We start from the raw sequence: 18,939 nt of genomic DNA on the forward strand, positions 1-18,939 counted from the left end.
CTGTGCCATGCCATCAAACGCAGCCACTGTGCCATCAATTGTCGCCACTGTGCCTATCAATTGTTGCCACTGTGCCTATCAATTGTCGCCACTGTGTCCATCAATTGTCGCCACTGTGTCCATCAATTGTCGCCACTGTGTCCATCAATTGTCGCCACTGTGTCCATCAATTGTCGCCACTGTGTCCATCAATTGTCGCCACTGTGTCCATCAATTGTCGCCACTGTGTCCATCAATTGTCGCCACTGTGTCCATCAATTGTCGCTACTGTGTCCATCAATTGTCGCCACTGTGCCTATCAATTGTCGCCACTGTGCCCATCAATTGTCGCTACTGTGCCATGCCATCTATCGCAGCCAATGTGCCATGCCATCAATTGTCGCCACTGTGCCATGCCATCAAATGCAGCCACTGTGCCATCAATTGTCACCACTGTGCCATCAATTGTCGCCACTGTGCCATCAATTGCCGCCAGTTTGCCCCCTCATAATCCGCCAGATTGCCCCCCCCCCCCCCGGATCCTCCCTCCACTGTCCCTCGATGTCTTCTCCCGCCCTCAATGATGTTTCAGCCAATCAGGTGACCAGTAACCAGACCCGGTGAACCTGATTGGCTGAGATGCATGTCAGTTTTAACCAGGAAACGCACACCCCGTGCATCCCCTGGTTAACTATTTGGAAGCCGATTACAGCCCTCAGGCTGTAATCGGGTAACCTATTCTGTTTTAATGTAGATTTTACATAGTGTTCCAACTTTTTGGGAATTTTGGTTGTAGATCAAATTCGATCAAACCGAGTCAGGGTGGAAAACTATCAGCCGTTGTGATTGATAGCAACACTGGGATACTTTGTTCATGAATCTGATTGTATTTCAATGGATCAGATCATGAGACTGTATGGTGGAACAGAGATAGGATTTTAACCCTCAATCGAAATTCACTTTCCTGACCATCCAATGGGTTGTTGACAACAATAGATCAACTATTCATATCGGAAGAGATCAATATATGGAAGTGCGTATGGCCACCGTAAAGGAAATTGTACAATCAGGTTTTTGACAGTCAGCTAAAAACACCACACAAACCTTGTCACTAGGGCGGAGCCATTACCTCGTGATTGATATATCGGATGTCCCGGGAAAATATGGCAGCCACCCAATCACAGCCCAGGTTTAGGTCAATGTTATTGGCCAGCTTTTCCAGCGTTGGCAGGTGATTGGCCTGGAAGTGATATGCCAGCGTTACATGCAACTGCTTCTTGTGCGGCTCCACCCGGACATCTGAAATAAAAGGAGTCACACCATACACGTCATCCCATCCATTTACCATCGTCTTTATTTTATTCCTGGATAGAAATCAAATACTTATTTTACTGAACTGCAACTCCGTTTATAACATTTGTATCATTTTGGTATTTTTTTTTTGGGGGGGGGGGGTTGGTTGATATTCTGTCTCTATTATTTAAAATACACCCATGATAAAAATTATAGACCCTTAATTTCTTTGCAAGTGGGAAAATTGTCAAAATCTGCAGGGGATCAAATAATTATTCCCCCCCCCCCCCCCCACTGTATATATTTATAAAATACCAGCCACTGCATCACATACTCACTGCTATATACCAAATTATAATTGGCTTTTCAGTCGATCACAAGCCATAAGAGCTCGTTCACACTAGCAGTTGGGGGGGGGGGGGGGTAAAACCCAGCAGTGGCCCTTAGGGGCCCATTCACAGCAGGGCAGTCCATTGTGGTGCAGATAACTTGTTAAAAGGCATCATACTCCACCTTTCTGACCAGGTTTCATGATTTATACCTACAGTTAGGGTGTCACATGAAATATGATCACAGTCCCCAACCCACCACTTTGACAATGAATGGCACTGCAGCACACCGATGTGCCCCATGTGTATTACTGCATGTTACTGCAGTGCAGTGGTGTGAACAGGTCCTTAAAGCGGACTTAGCATTAGATTTGTCCATAAATGTTAATGTGTGGGTGCAACCCTGCCAGGTGTTTATTAGGTGAGATGATAGCAGGCAGGGCCGGCCCTATGATGGGACCGGTGGTACCATGGGTACCAGGCAGCCCTTTTAGGGGGGGCAGCATTCTGCCGCCCGCCAGACAGCCCACTCTGCTGCCTGTGAGGACACTCGCAGCCGGAGGGGAGCAGTCTGTGAGTGAGAAAGGCAGGCACCGCTCCCTCTGAGGAACCTGTTGTGCCGAGAATGGTTGCCGTCGGAATCTGTTCCCCCTAGCTCTCGGCTCCAATCAGAACTCCGCCTCTCCAGCCCTCTGCATTGTCGCTCCCTCCTACTCTACCCACAAATTCTTATGATCCTAATACCGCCCCATCCCGTGCCCCCGGTACAATGTTATTACTCATTATGACAGATTGGATAGCAGTGTTTGCCCTCGGGAGGCAGCCTGTGTACAGGATATATCTATGCCTATGTGGTTTGGATGACTTTGACTATTTTCCTCTCTTGTCTGTCCTGAAGAAGCCTCATGGCGAAATGCGTAGACGCACATGGGACATTTATAAGCAACATACATACCTGACCTCTTGTATGGTTTTCTTTTTAATGTTGTTTTATGTAACTACTTTGTAATAAAATTATATATTTTTTGCTATTCCTGTCTCTGTTGCCTATAAAGTCAAACCATTGGTTGCTTTCCTTAAGCAATTTTGTCTTTATACATGTATAGAGCCATGACGTGATTTTTTTTTGGGGGGGGCAGCATTTCATTCTTGGTCCCAGACAGCACAATGTCTTGGGCCGGCACTGATAGCAGGGGCGGACTGACCATTCAGGCACTCGGCCCGAGGGCCCCATGCCACTAGGGGGCCCCATCAGGGTTGCCAGCCTCAGTAAAACCAGGACAGTATGTAAAAATCTGTGTTTTTTTTTATATCTGTCCCTGAAATGTCCCTTACCGACATCCTTTTGGTCTAAAAATCCCAAGATTATATCTGCCCCGCCTCTCCAGTACCTTTTCAGTGTGTGTGTGTGTGTATGTATGTATACTGTGTGTGTGTACTGTGTATGTGTGTGTGTATACTGTGTGTGTATATTGTGTGTGTATATTGTGTGTATACTGTGTATGCATACTGTGTGTGTATACACTGTGTGGCCCCATAATCTATTGCCTGGGGGCCCCATAATCTCCTATTGCCCAGGGGCCCCATAATCTCCTATTGCCTGGGGGGCCCCATAATCTCCTATTGCCTGGGGGGCCCCATAATCTCCTATTGCCTGGGGGGCCCCATAATCTCCTATTGCCTGGGGGCCCCATGAGTTGTCAGTCTGCCCCTGGATGATAGTACACTGACTAACAAGGTCTTCATCTGCTTTGCTCTGCAGAAGGATGCAGCCATCTTTGTTCAGGCAACACCCAGGGTCACATCTACTCTCTGGATGGAGATGCTGGCCTGGAGATGCTACAGTCATGGAAATCCTGGTGCCAGTGCAGTTCTTGGCTAGGTTCATAAAAGTCTGACACACACAGCTCAGCCCTTGCTGCAGGTTTATGACTTGCTACAAAGTAACAATGTGCAGCATGATCACCAGGGGAGGGGAGACTGAGAAAATGCTTCCTCCTGCCTGCAGCAGACCGATGACATCATCTCAGCCTAGGTAAAGTCACTGGACTGAAGCAATGCAAGGATGAATTTGTAATAAAATTGGAGCTTCTCCTCTATGCTGTACATTGTGGAATGTCAGGGATCCATTGATACATTGTTAGCACTTGTTGAGTTCTGCATAATGTGGTAACATGTGCAATCATGAAGTGTTAGTATTATCACATAAAAGCGGATGTAGTGTTGTTCTCAGCGCACTCCTCACCTGTTTTGATCAAGGCCTCTTCAGAAAAATCTGCCGCAAATTTCTTCAGAATCTCGGCGCACTCGTCGCTCACGAAGAGCCCAATGAAATTGGAAGACGTGTAGAGCTGTAAGGGGAGGGGGTTGGGGAATTTGGTTTTCCACTGGGTGACCGTGGTCTGTAATGCTTCGCATAAGGCGTCAACGTTTTTATCTTCACACTGTAGGGGAGGAGGACAGAGATTGGCGTCATTATACAGCACAGTCAATGCCATCCGCAGGTCGATCACTTCCCTCTGATGGACAGAGATCAGATACAACGGCGGGCAGAGGGCGCAGATAAAAAATCACAATAGACCAATGGTGGTGAACCTTGGCCCCCCAGATGTTTTGGAACTACATTTCCCATGATGCTCAACTACACTGCAGAGTGCATGAGCATCATGGGAAATGTAGTTCCAAAACATCTGGGGTGCCAAGGTTCGCCATCACTGCAATAAACCATCAAAAACATCTCTATAAAAGTCATCCCGGTACCCCTCCGACTTAGGGAAAAACTTCTACTGCCCCCTTGAGGTGGGGATTTTTATTAACCACTTCCATACCAGGCCAATTCTGGCACTCCTCTCCTACATGTAAAAATCATCCTTTTTATTTTTAGAAAATTACTCAGAACCCCCAAACATTATATATGTTTTTTAGCAGAGACCCTAGGGAATAAAATGGCGGCTGTTGCAACTTTTTATGTCACTTGGAATTTGTGCAACAATTTTTCAAACATAAAATAAACAAAAACAATAAAGTTAGCCCAATTTGTTTGTATAATGTGAAAGATGATGCTACGCCGAGTAAATAGATACCCAACATGTCTTGCTTTTAATCGTGGAATGGCACCAAACTTCGGTGCTTGAAAATCTCCATAGGCAACGCTTGAATTTTTTTTACAAGTTACATGTTTAGAGTTACAGAGGAGGTCTTGGGCTAGAATTATTGCTCTCGCTCTACCACGCCAGGAGTCATTCCAGAGGTGGGGCAGCTAAAATCTCAGGATTTTCACATCAGCATGTTGGTTTCAGACAAATTAGGACAGATGTAAAAAAAAAAACATAGATTTTTACATACTGTCCCTGGTTTTACTGAGCCTGGCAACCCTGATGGGGGCCCCCTAGTGACATGGGGCCCTTGGGCAGTGCCCGAGTGACTCAACGGTCAGTCTGTCCCTGGTGGGTGCAACGTATATATGCGCTTTTTTTTTTATTATTATTATTATTATTATAGTTCATTTTATTCTTATTTTTAGACTCTCCCTTAAATTTTTATTTATTTATATTTGATCACTTTTACAAGGAATGTAAACATCCCTTGTAATAGGAATAGGGTATGACAGGTCCTCTTTAGGGAGAGCTATGGGGTCTATAAGCCTGGAGAGAGCGAGATAAAAAAAAATATAATAATCTCAGCCTTTCCAGCCGAATACATGGCAGAGTTTTGAATTGCCGGTGGCTGGATGTGATGTCATAATGTCGTGTCCGGCCTCTTAAGGTCATAGAGACTGCCAGGGACCATCTGGTCCTCGGCATTCTCTATGGTGAACTTCCGCTGCCAGCGGATTCCTTCCTTGTCTCGCCAATCGCACAGGCGAGCCGTTAGAAGCACCGGAGGACACGGTAGGGGGGGGGGGGGGGGCTTGATAATAAATTAGAAATACTTAATCGTACATTATTATAATTTATGCTGGCTGAAGGTTTAACCATCAAAGTAGGGAGGTGAGGTCAGCTGGGGTTTGAATGTTGCTCTGTGAAAAAATGAAGGTTTGCAGAGACTTCCCAGGCTGAGTGCCCCGAGGCTGACTAGGCATTACACAGGCGGTAAGCAGCTCGGATGCCCCTGTTCTAGTCTGGCTGTTGCTGCCGACGTTTTTTTAGCTCCTGAGTGTGCATAACATGATCAAATTCCAGAACCTGGCCAGTTATTTAAAAACGTGCCTTCTCTGGTTCATCCCTCCCCTTCCCCATTAACAGGTGAATGGTATTTTTTGAATAAAACCTTTCCAGTTTCATGACATACTTTATTTTTAGATTGATGTCATCGCTGGGGGTCTGTGCTTCTCTATGCAACGCAAGCAGATCTTGGCTAGTGGAAGAAGCCAGAAGGGTGCTGTACATAGCTTCCTGAAAACCTTACTTGTTTCTTCTACTCAAATAAAAGTGAAAGGGAAAAGGAAAAGTCCAGGAGTTCACAGAGGATGTTACAAGGAAGCACAAAAACACAGAAAGAAACAATTCTTATGAAAATTCAATTGCAGGGCCAATAAGAAGTGGCTGTGCATGCATTATATTTGAAGAGTGAGGTTGAATTTACTAGCGGAAATAGGGAAGAGAGAAGGGGAAGTGCAGAGAAGATAACTGCTGCCTCTGCGGAAACCATTAAAGGCCCTTAAAGAGAACCTGTCTTGACACTGACCCAGATGTACATTTCACATGAAGACACCCCCTTGCTGCAGGAACCGTCCATAACTTTATTAGTCAGCACAGACCTCACACTGAACACATGTATGTGCCCCCCCCCCCCCGCCTACAGTCATAAAAGATATACACTCCCTCACCTCTTCTAACAACCCATCACCACCTTTCCTACCCGAGGTAATAAAGCCAAAGTTTAATCTGCTTAGATTTTGCTTCTCTGGCTCCTTAACACAATATATCATTATTTTTCTTTTGGAACCTTGGATTGCGAGTATAATTCGTTCCAGGAGAATGCTTGTAATTCAAAGCACTAGTATACAGTGGGGATCGAAAGTTTGGGCACCCCAGGTAAAAATTTGTATTAATGTACATAACGAAGCCAAGGAAAGATGGAAAAATCTCCAAAAGGCATCAAATTACAGATTAGACATTCTTATAAAATGTCAAAAAAAGTTAGATTTTATTTCCATCATTTACACTTTCAAAATTACAGAAAACAAAAAAATGGTGTCTGCAAAAGTTTGGGCACCCTGCAGAATTTATAGCATGCACTGCCCCCTTTGCAAAGCTGAGACCTGCCAGTGTCATGGATTATTCTCAATCATCATCTGGGAAGACCAGGGGATGTCAATCTCAAAGGTTTTAAATGCCCAGACTCATCTGACTTTGCCCCAACAATCGGCTCCATGGGTTCTTCTAAGCAGTTGTCTAGAAAACTGAAACTGAAAATAGTTGACGCTCACAAAGCTGGAGAAGGCTATAAGAAGATAGCAAAGCGTTTTTAGATGTCAATATCCTCTGTTCGGAATGTAATTAAGAAATGGCAGTCATCAGGAACAGTGGAAGTTAAAGCAAGATCTGGAAGACCAAGAAAAATATCAGACAGAACAGCTCACAGTATTGTGAGAAAAGCAATTCAAAACCCACGTTTGACTGCACGATCCCTCCAGAAAGATCTGGCAGACACTGGAGTTGTGGTACACTATTCCACTATAAAGAGATACTTGTACAAATATGGTCTTCATGGAAGAGTCATCAGAAGAAAACCTCTTCTACGTCCTCACCACAAAAATCAGCGTTTGAACTTTGCAAATGAACATATAGACAAGCCTGATGCATTTTGGAAACAAGTTCTGTGGACCGATGAGGTTAAAATATAACTTTTTGGCCGGAATGAGCAAAGGTACGTTTGGAGAAGAAAGGGCATAGAATTTAATGAAAAGAACCTCTGTCCAACTGTGAAGCATGGGGGTGGATCAATCATGCTTTGGGGTTGTATTGCAGCCAGTGGCACAGGGAACATTTCACGAGTAGAAGGAAAAATGTATTCAATGAAATTTCAGCAAATTTTGGATGGTAACTTGATGCCATCTGTGAAAAAGCTGAAGTTAAAGAGAGGATGGCTTCTACAAATGGATAATAATCCTAAACACACCTCAAAATCCACAGGGGATTACATCAAGAGGCGTAAACTGAAGGTTTTGCCATGGCCTTCACAATCTCCTGACCTCAACATAATTGAAAATCTATGGATAGACCTTAAAAGAGCAGTGCGTGACAGACAGCCCAGAAATCTCAAAGAACTGGAAGACTTTTGTAAGGAAGAATGGGCAAAGATACCTCAAACAAGAATTGAAAGACTCTTGGCTGGCTACAAAAAGCGTTTACAAGCCGTGATACTTGCCAAAGGGGGCAGTACAAGATATTAACTCTGCAGGGTGCCCAAACTTTTGCAGACGCAATTTTTTTGTTTTCTGTAATTTTAAAAGTGTAAATGATGGAAATAAAATCTAACTTTTTTTGACATATTATAAGAATGTCTAATCTGTAATTTGATGCCTTTTGGAGATTTTTCTATCTTTCCTTCATTATGCAAATTAATACAAATTTTTACCTGGGGTGCCCAAACTTTCGATCCCCACTGTATCAAAGCGAGTTTCCCCATAGAAGTCAATGGAAACGAAAATAATTTGTTCCACATCGACTTCTATAGCATGCAATACCACATGTGGCCAGAGATGGTGGGGGGGCGCCGGAGAGACTCTGAAATACTCGGAGACCGTTCGGCTGCATTCGGAAACCCTTGGAAAGGCTCCAGGTATTTCTGAGTATTTCCAAATGGCCCGAATGGCTCCGGAGCCCCCACACCTCTGGCCAAATGCGGTACTGTACACCGCAGAGGCTTGAAGCCTGCTCGTTTTGCGAGACAGGATTTAAAAAAAAAATTGCTTGTATTGCAAAACGCTCATTAATCGCATTACTCGCAATCCAAGGTTCCACTGTATGACTTATTTTAGGCCCGGTGACATCATCCCTGGGTCTCTAGGACTCTCTCTGCAAAGCAGGCAGATCAGGGCTGGTGGGAGGGGCCAGAGGGATGCTTCCTGAAAACATCCCAGCACTCAGCCTCATTACTCTGCTCAAGTCCTGATGTAAGCAGTGAGCTGGCTCTTGGGAGGAGTTATGCAAATACCAAAATGCCATGGGAACATATTGAGGGATGAGCATTCCAAGGCAGCCTGCATTTGCCTGCAGACCACCAATGGTAACGCTGAACCTCCATGATTGGAGGGTCTAATGATGAAATGGTTGGGGCCAGACACAGTCAGGCTGGGGAGGAAAGGGCTAGATGATGCTGGCTGTCCCCCCAGCCAGGAAATTAGGTCTGTCTTACGATGGTGGGGCACAGTATAATGTTAGGGGGGTCAGGGCCCCCTCTGGCTCCCCCTTAATGATGCCACTGCTTACTTTCTGAAGCTTCTAAGCTCACAGTGTTTAGTGAAATCAGAGGAAGCAATTTCAGTACAGCAGAGGAGCCGGTACAACTGTGCAATACTGAAGGGAAGGCTGGATAGATGGGCACCTCATAGAGGACACTGATAAATAGCCGTACTCATTCCCATCTGGTTCTAAGGAAAGAATTGTGTCACTGACCCCCCGTTCACAGTGGAGAGACTTGTCATGTGATTTGACCGGTCAAAACGTATGACAAGTTGCATCCTATTGCCCGTTCAAATCAGTGTGACACCGAATTCGTGGTGACTCACCGATTTGAAAAAGTAGTACATGCACTACTTTTGGCGATTTTGGGTGTGACTTGAATAGACATCTGTACATGAAGAGGCACAATTATCTTCAAAGTCGCACCCAAAATTGCACTGAGATGCAGCTTTGAAATCGTGTGATTTCAGATCAAGTTGTACGATTTCAAAGCTGCAGCCAATGTGAACGAGAGCTTAGGCTGCCTTGCTAAGCTGGAGCCTAGAAGTGACCACTTTCCATCCATGCTGCACCTAGGGGTGACCACAAGGGGGCTCTGGGCTCACTGTCTGCGGCAGTCACCTCTATCAAAGGCCAAACCTTATAATGTACAGAAAGTCACCTGACCCCACAACTGGCAAAACGGAGGAGAGGTCGCTCTACTGAGGCCCCTTGACCCCCCCCCCCCCCGAGCCCGGAAGAGCTGTACACTCAACACCCCCACCCTGATAGATCTCATGGAAACCAATCTTTACTTTGTGCTTCAAAGCCAACCACCCTCTTATTTATTTCTGCGGAAATACACAGAAAGGTCAAAGCGTGCCATTTACCCAAATGCAAGGCCACATCAAACGCCACCCACATGTACATTTATCTTACACGGTACAGAACATCTACACCACATGTACCATTTTATATATCGCCTTGTCTGTAGTAGCCGGGGAGATTGTGAGATGACACCACTTCCATGGAGATACATTGTGTACAATCTATTGTTAGGCTATAATATAAAAGGCAAAGGATTTCTGAAAATCTACAGTCACTAGGAGGTCCGTTAAGTTCAAAAGAGTGGCTAGGCCGGCCCCTGAGGAGCACGGGACGTACCATGAAGAACTGGCAGAGCGTAACGTGCGGGAAAATATTATGTGCTTTGTTCTTGCCACAGAGCTGCTTCGACTGCTGCCAGAAGTCAGATAGCTTCTGCGCCAATGGACCCATGGGCCGCAGGTACAGGACATACTCGCGGGGCAGGGGGTCGTCCAGAAAGGGGTCATCCACGTGAGAGAAGAGCCTGGGGGGAAAAAAAAGGCATGTTAGGGATTAAATGTATATATTATGGAGACTGTTAGGCCTTATCTGAAGGATGTATTCATCGAAGGAAAGAAAAAAAATTATATACTAGATTGTAAGCTCTAACGAGCAGGGCCCTCTGATCATTCCTGTATTAAATTGTATTGTAACTATAATGTCTTCCCTGATGTTGTAAAGCGCTGCGTAAACTGTTGGCGCTATATAAATCCTGTATAATAATAATAATAATAATAATATACACACACACATTTTTAAACAACATTTACAGTAAATTCCCACATATTTAAAAAAAAAAATAAAAAAAAAGATATATAGTTTATGTTTAAATAACTGATTAATAATATTCTCTACAAAAAAAGAGAGACAAAAAAAAAGTAAAAGTAACATTTTTAATATATAAAAAAAAAAAATTATATACACACACACACACACACACACACACACATATATATATATATATATATATATATATATATATATATATATATATATATATATATATATATATACACACACACACACACACATACATACATACACATATATATACACATAATAGTTTATGAAATATTTTTTTTAAAATATCCATAACAATATGAAAGAAAGAAAAAGGAAAATTATTCTAGTGTAATACAATTTTCTTATTTTATAGAACTTGACAATATTTCTCACCAATCACAAGCTGCCTGAACACTTCTCCCACCGGTTGACGCTAGTGCTTTTTGCCTAAAAAAAAAAAAAAAAAAAAAAAAAGATTTATTTTCTAGATTTTCAGTAAAAATTGTCATATAATTAAACACACTAAAAAAAAAAAATCTCTCTCTCGCTCTCTCTCTGTACATATTTTTTTTAATTAATAACTTTATATGGTAAGCTATAAAGAGATGGAAACATTTATTTTATTCAGCCCCTTTGCCTTATATTAGTATGAATAAACCTTTTTCATAATTTTTCTTAAGTGAAATTCATAAAAATAAAAAATAAAAAAACAAACACACACACACACACAATCTCACATGACTACAAATAAAAAATAAAATACAAATTATTATTATTATTATTTTTTTAATTTAGAATATTGGTAAAAACTTTCAATCCTAATAGCACTTGGAAGGGGTATCTGAACCTGGCTCACTAAATAAAAAAAAATAATAATAAAAAAAATAATAAAAAAAGGTAATGATGTTTAACGTACAATGCAGTCATGTCAAAATATTTGATTTAAAAAAATAAAATAAAATAAAAATGCATTAAAAACTAAAAACAGAAATTACGACGACATGTCGACATTGTGCAAAAATTTCTCTTTTTGCACAATTATTGGATAATTTCGCCATCCAGCTTTCCTTTCCTCCTTGTTAAGTATTTCAGCTTTTGCGCTCTCGTTACCCGCTGGAATTACTCACAGATGACATTTTTGACATACAAAATGTGTGACTATCTCATTCCGCAGAAAGAAGTTGCTTCACACCGGCTGCTGTACATCTAGTTTCCACAGAAACATTTACTTTGTTATCTCTCACGGTAAGGCGATTTATTTTTAGGTATCTGAGGATTTAGAGGTTATCAGCAGTTAGTGGATAAATGGCGTCACCGTTATAATTGCATTGCACACAACCGATGTGGTGTGACTCATAAAAAGTTTGGCATACGTGACCAGAAAGTTATCACTCTACTTTACAAGTCCACTCGTCAAATGTCCAATTTAAGGAACATAAAACAAACAAAAGCTACGGCCAAAGAGCTAGAAATGCAGTTGAAATACGTACTATATAAGCGGCCTATAAAATGTGTAATTCTGTTCAGCTCGTCTTGTAATTCACACACTGCGGCCACAACACAAAGCCAAAAAGGGTGACACCACTCCTCTCTATCGCAGCCAATCAGCGTGCTACGTTACCTCCCACCTTCTCCCAGCTCTGAAGAGTGTGAATGACCATAGTAAACAGTATCTTCCTGTACTTGCCCCCTCACTCTCCCCGCTTTGACCTGCAATTCCTGAATGCTCTCCGTCCCCCAGTTACTGAAACATGTTAGGATATCAACACCGTCCATAACAACTTGATGGGGCACACGGCTGACACTCCCACTATCAACCCGATTTCTATGAAGGTACTTTGACCGCTTCCCAATTGCCCCACACACGAGGTCTATGGGTATGGACACATTGGAAATCTTAGTTAGCTTGACATTGGACTGCTCCTGTTTTTTAACATTGGCCTCTATGGGTAATCTTGGTCAGCTTGACATGGCACTGCTCGCGGTTTTTAACATTGGCCTCTATGGGAAATCTTGGTCAGCTTGACATGGCACTGCTCCTGGTTTTTAACATTGGCGTCTATGGGTAATCTTGGTCAGCTTGACATGGCACTTCTCCCGGTTTTTACCATTGGCCTCTATGGGTAATCTTGGTCAGCTTGACATGGCACTTCTCCCGGTTTTTAACATGGGCCTCTATGGGTAATCTTGGTCAACTTGACATGGCACTGCTCCCAGTTTTTAACATTGGCCTCTATGGGTAATCTTGGTCAGCTTGACATGGCACTGCTCCTGGTTTTTAACATTGGCGTCTATGGGTAATCTTGGTCAACTTGACATGGCACTTCTCCCGGTTTTTAACATTGGCCTATATGGGTAATCTTGGTCAGCTTGACATGGCACTGCTCCTGGTTTTTAACATTGGCGTCTATGGGTAATCTTGGTCAGCTTGACATGGCACTTCTCCCGGTTTTTAACATTGGCCTCTATGGGTAATCTTGGTCAGCTTGACATGGCACTGCTCCTGGTTTTTAACATTGGCGTCTATGGGAAATCTTTGTCAGCTTGACATGGCACTGCTCGCGGTTTTTAACATTGGCCTCTATGGGAAATCTTGGTCAGCTTGACATGGCACTGCTCCCGGTTTTTAACATTGGCGTCTATGGGTAATCTTGGTCAGCTTGACATGGCACTGCTCCTGGTTTTTAACATTGGCGTCTATGGGTAATCTTGGCCAAGATGTATAAAGAAATTAGATTTTTGACAACGTTTCTTTATAGGATAATTTTTATAGCAGTAAGTAAAAAAAATGAATTTTGTTTTTTCCAAATTTTCAGTCTTTTTTAGTTGATAAAATGAAAAACCTACTGGTGATCAAATACCACCAAAAGAAAGCTCTATTTGTGGGAGAAAAAATTGTATCAATTTTATTTGGGGCAGAGTTACATGACCGAGCACAGCCATTACCTGCTGAATCATGGCCAATGATGTTGACAGAGTAATCTTTCTCTTTCTTATCTCTGCAAAGCATCACCATTTACCAACATTAGTAGTATATAAAAAAAAAATTCCAGTATATATATACACACACACACACACACCATAGTTTGTATAATTTTCACACAAAATCAATATGCACATGTTGGGATTTTTTTTATCAAAAGACATGTAGGACATTTTGGCCAAAATGTATGAAGACATTTATTATTATTATTATTATTGGATATGTTTTATAGCAGAAAAAAAAAAAAAAAAAATTCTAAATTTTTGGTCTTTCTTGGTTTATAAAATAAAAAACCCAGTGGTGAGCAAATACCCCCAAAAGAAAGCTGTATTTGTGTGTGTGTGTGTGTGGGGGGGGGGGGGTGATATAAATTGTGTTTGTGTACATCATTGCATGACCGAGCACAGCCCGGACCTGCTGCTCAGCTGTATCCAATCACAGCCCTGAGCCCTGTATTGACAATCAACACAGGGCTCTGTAGAGATAGGGAACAATCTCTTGGTTACTTATCCCTGCAAAGTACCGCCATTTACCTTCATTAGTAGTATAATTATTATTTTTAATCCAGTATATATACACCATAATTTGTAAAACTTTCATGCTAACCAATCAATATGCACATGTTGGGATTTTTGTTTTATCAAAGACATTTTGTCCAAAATTTATAAAGACATTTTTTTTTTATTGGATATGTTTTATCCGCAGAAAGTAAAAAAAATGGTTTTGTTTTTTCAAAATGTTCATCCTTTTTCTGGTTACAAAATAAAAAACCCAGTAAGGATCAAATACCACCAAAAAAAAACTATTTTGGGGAAAAAAAATATATATAAATGTTGTTTTGGACAGCGTTCTATGACAGAGCACGGTCAAGACCTGCTGATCGGCTGTCTCAAATCACAGCCCGGGGCCCTGTACAGAGGGAACAATCTTTCTGTTTCTTATCCCTGCAAAGCACCACCATAAAAAAAAAAAAAAAAAATCCAGTATATATACACACTATAGTTTGCTATGGTGACAACCACTACCACTTGTCCAGGTGACAACCACTTCCTCCCATTTCCTATACAGTGTCACTGAGACAGAAGTGAGAGAAGCTCCGCCTTCCTAGATTTTGGAAGAGCCTGTAGCTGGAGATGAAGACAACAGAGCCCTACTTCATTAAAACAAACTAGCCATCGCACACAATGCATTTCAATCCAACGTCCGTCGTGCACCCCTGTCCATGAGCAGTGTTGATTCCAGACTTGTACTGAGCTGCTGGGAAGCAATTTGTAACCTTCATTGCAGCGCGCCATTATAACAAGGAAGACCCCCACGTTTATAGGCAGGCTTGATGTGAGCTCATGGGGGGGGTCTTTCATCCTGGCGGAGCCGCGTGGAGGTGAACGTGCGCGCTCGGCGGCTCCGTCACATCTCAGGGAAATAATTCAGGGGGAAAAGTAGGTCAGGCAGAACGACTCGGCAAATTAGTTTGTGAAAAGGAAAATATTGAGACAGGAGCGCGGACGGCCCGCCGCCTGCCACAACCTCTCTGCGTCTCCGTCCGTCGTCCTCGTTTTGTCTTACGCGTAGCGGAATGTTTATTAAACAGCCCAGCACCTGCCAGCCGCCGGTAATGAGCGAGATGAGCCAGAAATTGCAACCTGCCTTCTTCTGAATCGCCCGGAGAAATGGCCAGACGCTTCTACAAATCCAATCAGCGCCACGTTAAGTGGGGAGAAAAAAAAATGGAAAATTCTTGTTGTCCGCCGTTTCCCCATCGGTTACGACTTTTTTCCAGGTTCCTTTTGTCAGCAGCGATGGCCATAACTATTTGGAAATGAGGCCAGTTGGCGGTTTGCAAATATTTTTTTATTTGCCCAAACATCCTGTAACAGAATGACCCATGACACCCAGAGACTTTTGAAGGATGGGGGGTACTCCTGTGCCAGCGTCACTAATGACTGTGGGGTCTAGGGTCACCCTGTGCCCCTTTTGGGCATAGGGTGACTGATAACTGATAATTCATATTGCAGGATATCTTGAGATATTACAAGTGGTTATTCTGACCCCACCAGGTCAGTGGAGTGTTTTCATTCAATGTGAGGACACATGCTTTTGAGATGTTAATTGGGGCTGCTCCTAGACATTCCATTGTGAGATGGTAACTAAGTCGGAAAGGTCAGATGTCTCCTTTCAGGGGTAGGGAATTAGTATGTCAATTATGTTTAGTAATGGAATGTATTTTGTGTAACAAGTGAGGGGGACTTGTCAAGCTGTAGTAATTAACCCCTTTAATGCGGAGACGGGACATCTGGGGGATGATTAGTAATTAGCCCATCTGAATGTGTACTGAAGCCCCATTGTGTGATATTGGGGGTGGAGAGTTTCTTTGTCCCTGTGATTAACTTTAACATGCTTGTACTGTATATAAGAAAGCTAAGATACCATTAAAAGCGTTCATACATTTTGAAACCAGAGCTAGAGCTTGTGTCTCAGTTATTCTGGGAAATGAGACGGATCGTGTCTCCTAGATTGTGGAGTGTCAGATAAGATGTCGTGGGGCGCTGGAATGGGAATATCATAAACGGTGGTGACCGTTACACATCCGCCAACAGGTTTGGTCCTGTCATAGGCCAGACAACGATTGACAGGCCTGCTTGCAGTCAAGAAATTGATCCTCTGTGTCCAATCATTGCTATTTATCAGTAAGAATCAGTGACGGGCTCATTCACATACAGCTTGGTCTAGTGTGCCCAAAAAAATGCATTGCAGCACCCACTTGTACACCAATGGTAGCTAGCGCTATGGCTAGGGTTGACACCTTTTCTTTATGCCAAACCCAAACACTTTAGCAGCCTGGGACACCTCTGGGTGCCCCAAGGACAGTAGTAATGCGGAGCGCATAGCGTGCCGCAGTGAACAGTGAGTGTGGCCAAACTTCTCTTGCCGACATCAGCTTCCTGCCCCCTAGTGATTCAAAACCTGCCTTCAGAACGCTGCCCGCAGCTCCCGGACAGCAACAGATTTTTGTGGGACCATCTTGGTTACTTGGGGAGCCACAGGCCAGTCTGAATACTGTGTCCGGGTTTCAGTCCCCTGAAACCCGGACACATGATTAAAAACCTGGACTGTCCAGGTGAAACCCAGACAGGTGGCAACCCCAGATTTTGCCCTGGCTGAACATCAATGACCTTTCCACTTGTCCTAATAACTTTAGCAGCAAAATTGCCAGGCAAGCCATGAAGTGTATCTGAAACCAAAAAAGAAAGGTAGGCAACCCCGACATGTTTTTGTTACTTAAAGCAGAACATTACCCATAACAACTTGATAAAAAAAATAATGTTCTTTAGCAAGGATCATACAGTCCACATTAATATCTACGCTACCTAATTAAGTGTGTGCTATAAATGGCCTCCAGCGTTGCTCTTGTTTCTTTTGGCCGGAGGTCGCCATTTTGAGGAAGCCCAGAGCCCATGAGCAGCAGTAAATCTTTAGGCTATCAGCAGGTCAACCTCTAGTGGCTCTGATTTTAGGCACAGTATCAAAAAATGAATTGGCACACAGAGCAGCCTGTTTGGGTGCCCTCTGGACCAGGACGGGACCTGCTGATCGGCTGTGTCCAATCACAGCCCAGAGCCCTTTGTTGACAATCAATACAGAGCACTGTACAGAGGGAAGAATCTCTCTATTTCTGTCCCTTTAATTTTTTTATGATCACTTTTATTCCTATTACAAAGAATGTAAACATCCCTTGTAATATAAATAAGCAGGACAGGACCTCTTTATTTAGAGATCTGGGTTCAAAAAAGATCCCAAATCTTTCATTTACCTTCGAAAGCAAAAAAACAAACAAACAATGTTTTGCCTTAAAAAAAAAAATATATATCCTGTTTGGCCGAGAACAGGAAGTGACGTCAGAGGTCACTCTGGTCCTCCAAAGGCATAGAGCCATGTGTGGGCCATCTTGCCCCCACTTGGCTTCCTGCCTAGCCAGCACTGGATTGGTTCCGGGCTTACAGACCGTGCCGGTAAACTCTGCAAAGACCGGGAGAAGCGACCGGGGCATCTCTCCTGCTGACTTGAAAAGTGATCCCGTGGCGAATCCAGCCCTGGGATCACTTTTATCATAAAGCCGACTGCCTAACGAACAAATATATATATATATATATTAGGGCTGTGGAAATTAACTATTAATTCTTCGATTAATCGTTCATTTTTTTGACTGAACAAAATTCTTTTGATCGGTACTCACCTCTCTGCCGGCTTTCGGGCCTTCAGGGAGTTCCATCGGAGATCCGGTGACGCCACGGACACCAGCAGGGCTTGCCGTGTCCATCTGAAGAGCTCCTTTGCTGTGCCTTCATATCTGCATGCCGGCGCGACCTTACTATCTGCCACACGCAAGGGCTGTTACACTTCCCTCTATCAACCTGGGATTCTACAGCCATCCACTGGGAGTTGTGATAGTTCCCTTCACTGGACATCTACATGCCGACGGACTGATGTAACCTCTCCTCATCTGGATTCAGCAGTGGTATCGTTGTACACATTTTTATACCAGTATCATACTTAGGTACATGTTTTTATGACTGCTTTTAGTACCGTTTGGTATTACTCGCACCATTTTTACAGTTTATGTAGCTACATCAATTTTATCTCCAGTGCAATATTTATTTGGTTACCTACTTGAAGACTATAAAAGTTCCCATCGAGCGCTGCCTTTGTGTGTTTTTGTATCCTGCTCTCCATTTTTCCAGTTGTTGGTAGCTGCACTGGGAATCAGCCTGCAAGGAGATCAGCTAAAAGTAGTTGGATCTGTATGTGCGTTATAATTAAAGACATTTTTGGTTCAGACCCACTTTTCCTCAAAACACTTCAAGTTTTCACAATGACACTTCAACTTCTCCATTCAAGTGATGCTTCTAGAACCAGCATGGGATTTCAGACTTCGTCAAGGGATATAAAAAAAAAAAAAAAAAAAAGGTTGCATCTGTCAGATCTTCCAGCAGGCTGGACCTTCCATCAATCCGGCAGAGATTCATCACACAGTCTTCAGTACATCACCGCCGAGCAGACAGCAAGCCCACCCAACATACCCCTAGATGATGCTTAGATGTGGTTACTCCCACTCAGGGCGTCACATTGCAGCAACAGGAAGGAAAAAAATATCTTTTTTTTTTGCACACGTAGCGGGCAGACCGAGAACACATCTGAATCTGAACATTCACAGAAAGTGCCGGCTGGTATTTTAGGTGACAATGGTCTCATGTTATTGGTTATTTTAAAGAGGAGCTCTAGTCCCCTCAAAAAAAATAAAAAAAAGTCAGCAGCTACA

The 18,939-nt window shown here is 43.1% G+C and overlaps 1 protein-coding gene across 2 annotated transcripts in view; it reads right to left on the reverse strand.

Moving 5' to 3' along the window:
• The window catches only part of UBASH3B (ubiquitin associated and SH3 domain containing B), a 122,417-nt gene that overhangs the window by 25,699 nt on the left and 77,779 nt on the right, over nucleotides 1–18,939 (reverse strand). For both annotated transcript variants that reach the window (XM_040326135.1, XM_040326134.1), the window contains exons 2-5: nucleotides 11,033–11,086; nucleotides 10,154–10,340; nucleotides 3,847–4,045; nucleotides 1,109–1,278 (exon numbers count right to left, since the gene is read on the reverse strand). In XM_040326135.1, the coding sequence (XP_040182069.1) occupies nucleotides 1,109–1,278; nucleotides 3,847–4,045; nucleotides 10,154–10,340; nucleotides 11,033–11,086 (610 nt within the window). The remainder of the gene's footprint in view (nucleotides 1–1,108; nucleotides 1,279–3,846; nucleotides 4,046–10,153; nucleotides 10,341–11,032; nucleotides 11,087–18,939) is intronic.

This window comes from Rana temporaria, chromosome 10 (assembly GCF_905171775.1).
Source record: "Rana temporaria chromosome 10, aRanTem1.1, whole genome shotgun sequence".
NCBI lineage: Eukaryota > Metazoa > Chordata > Amphibia > Anura > Ranidae > Rana > Rana temporaria.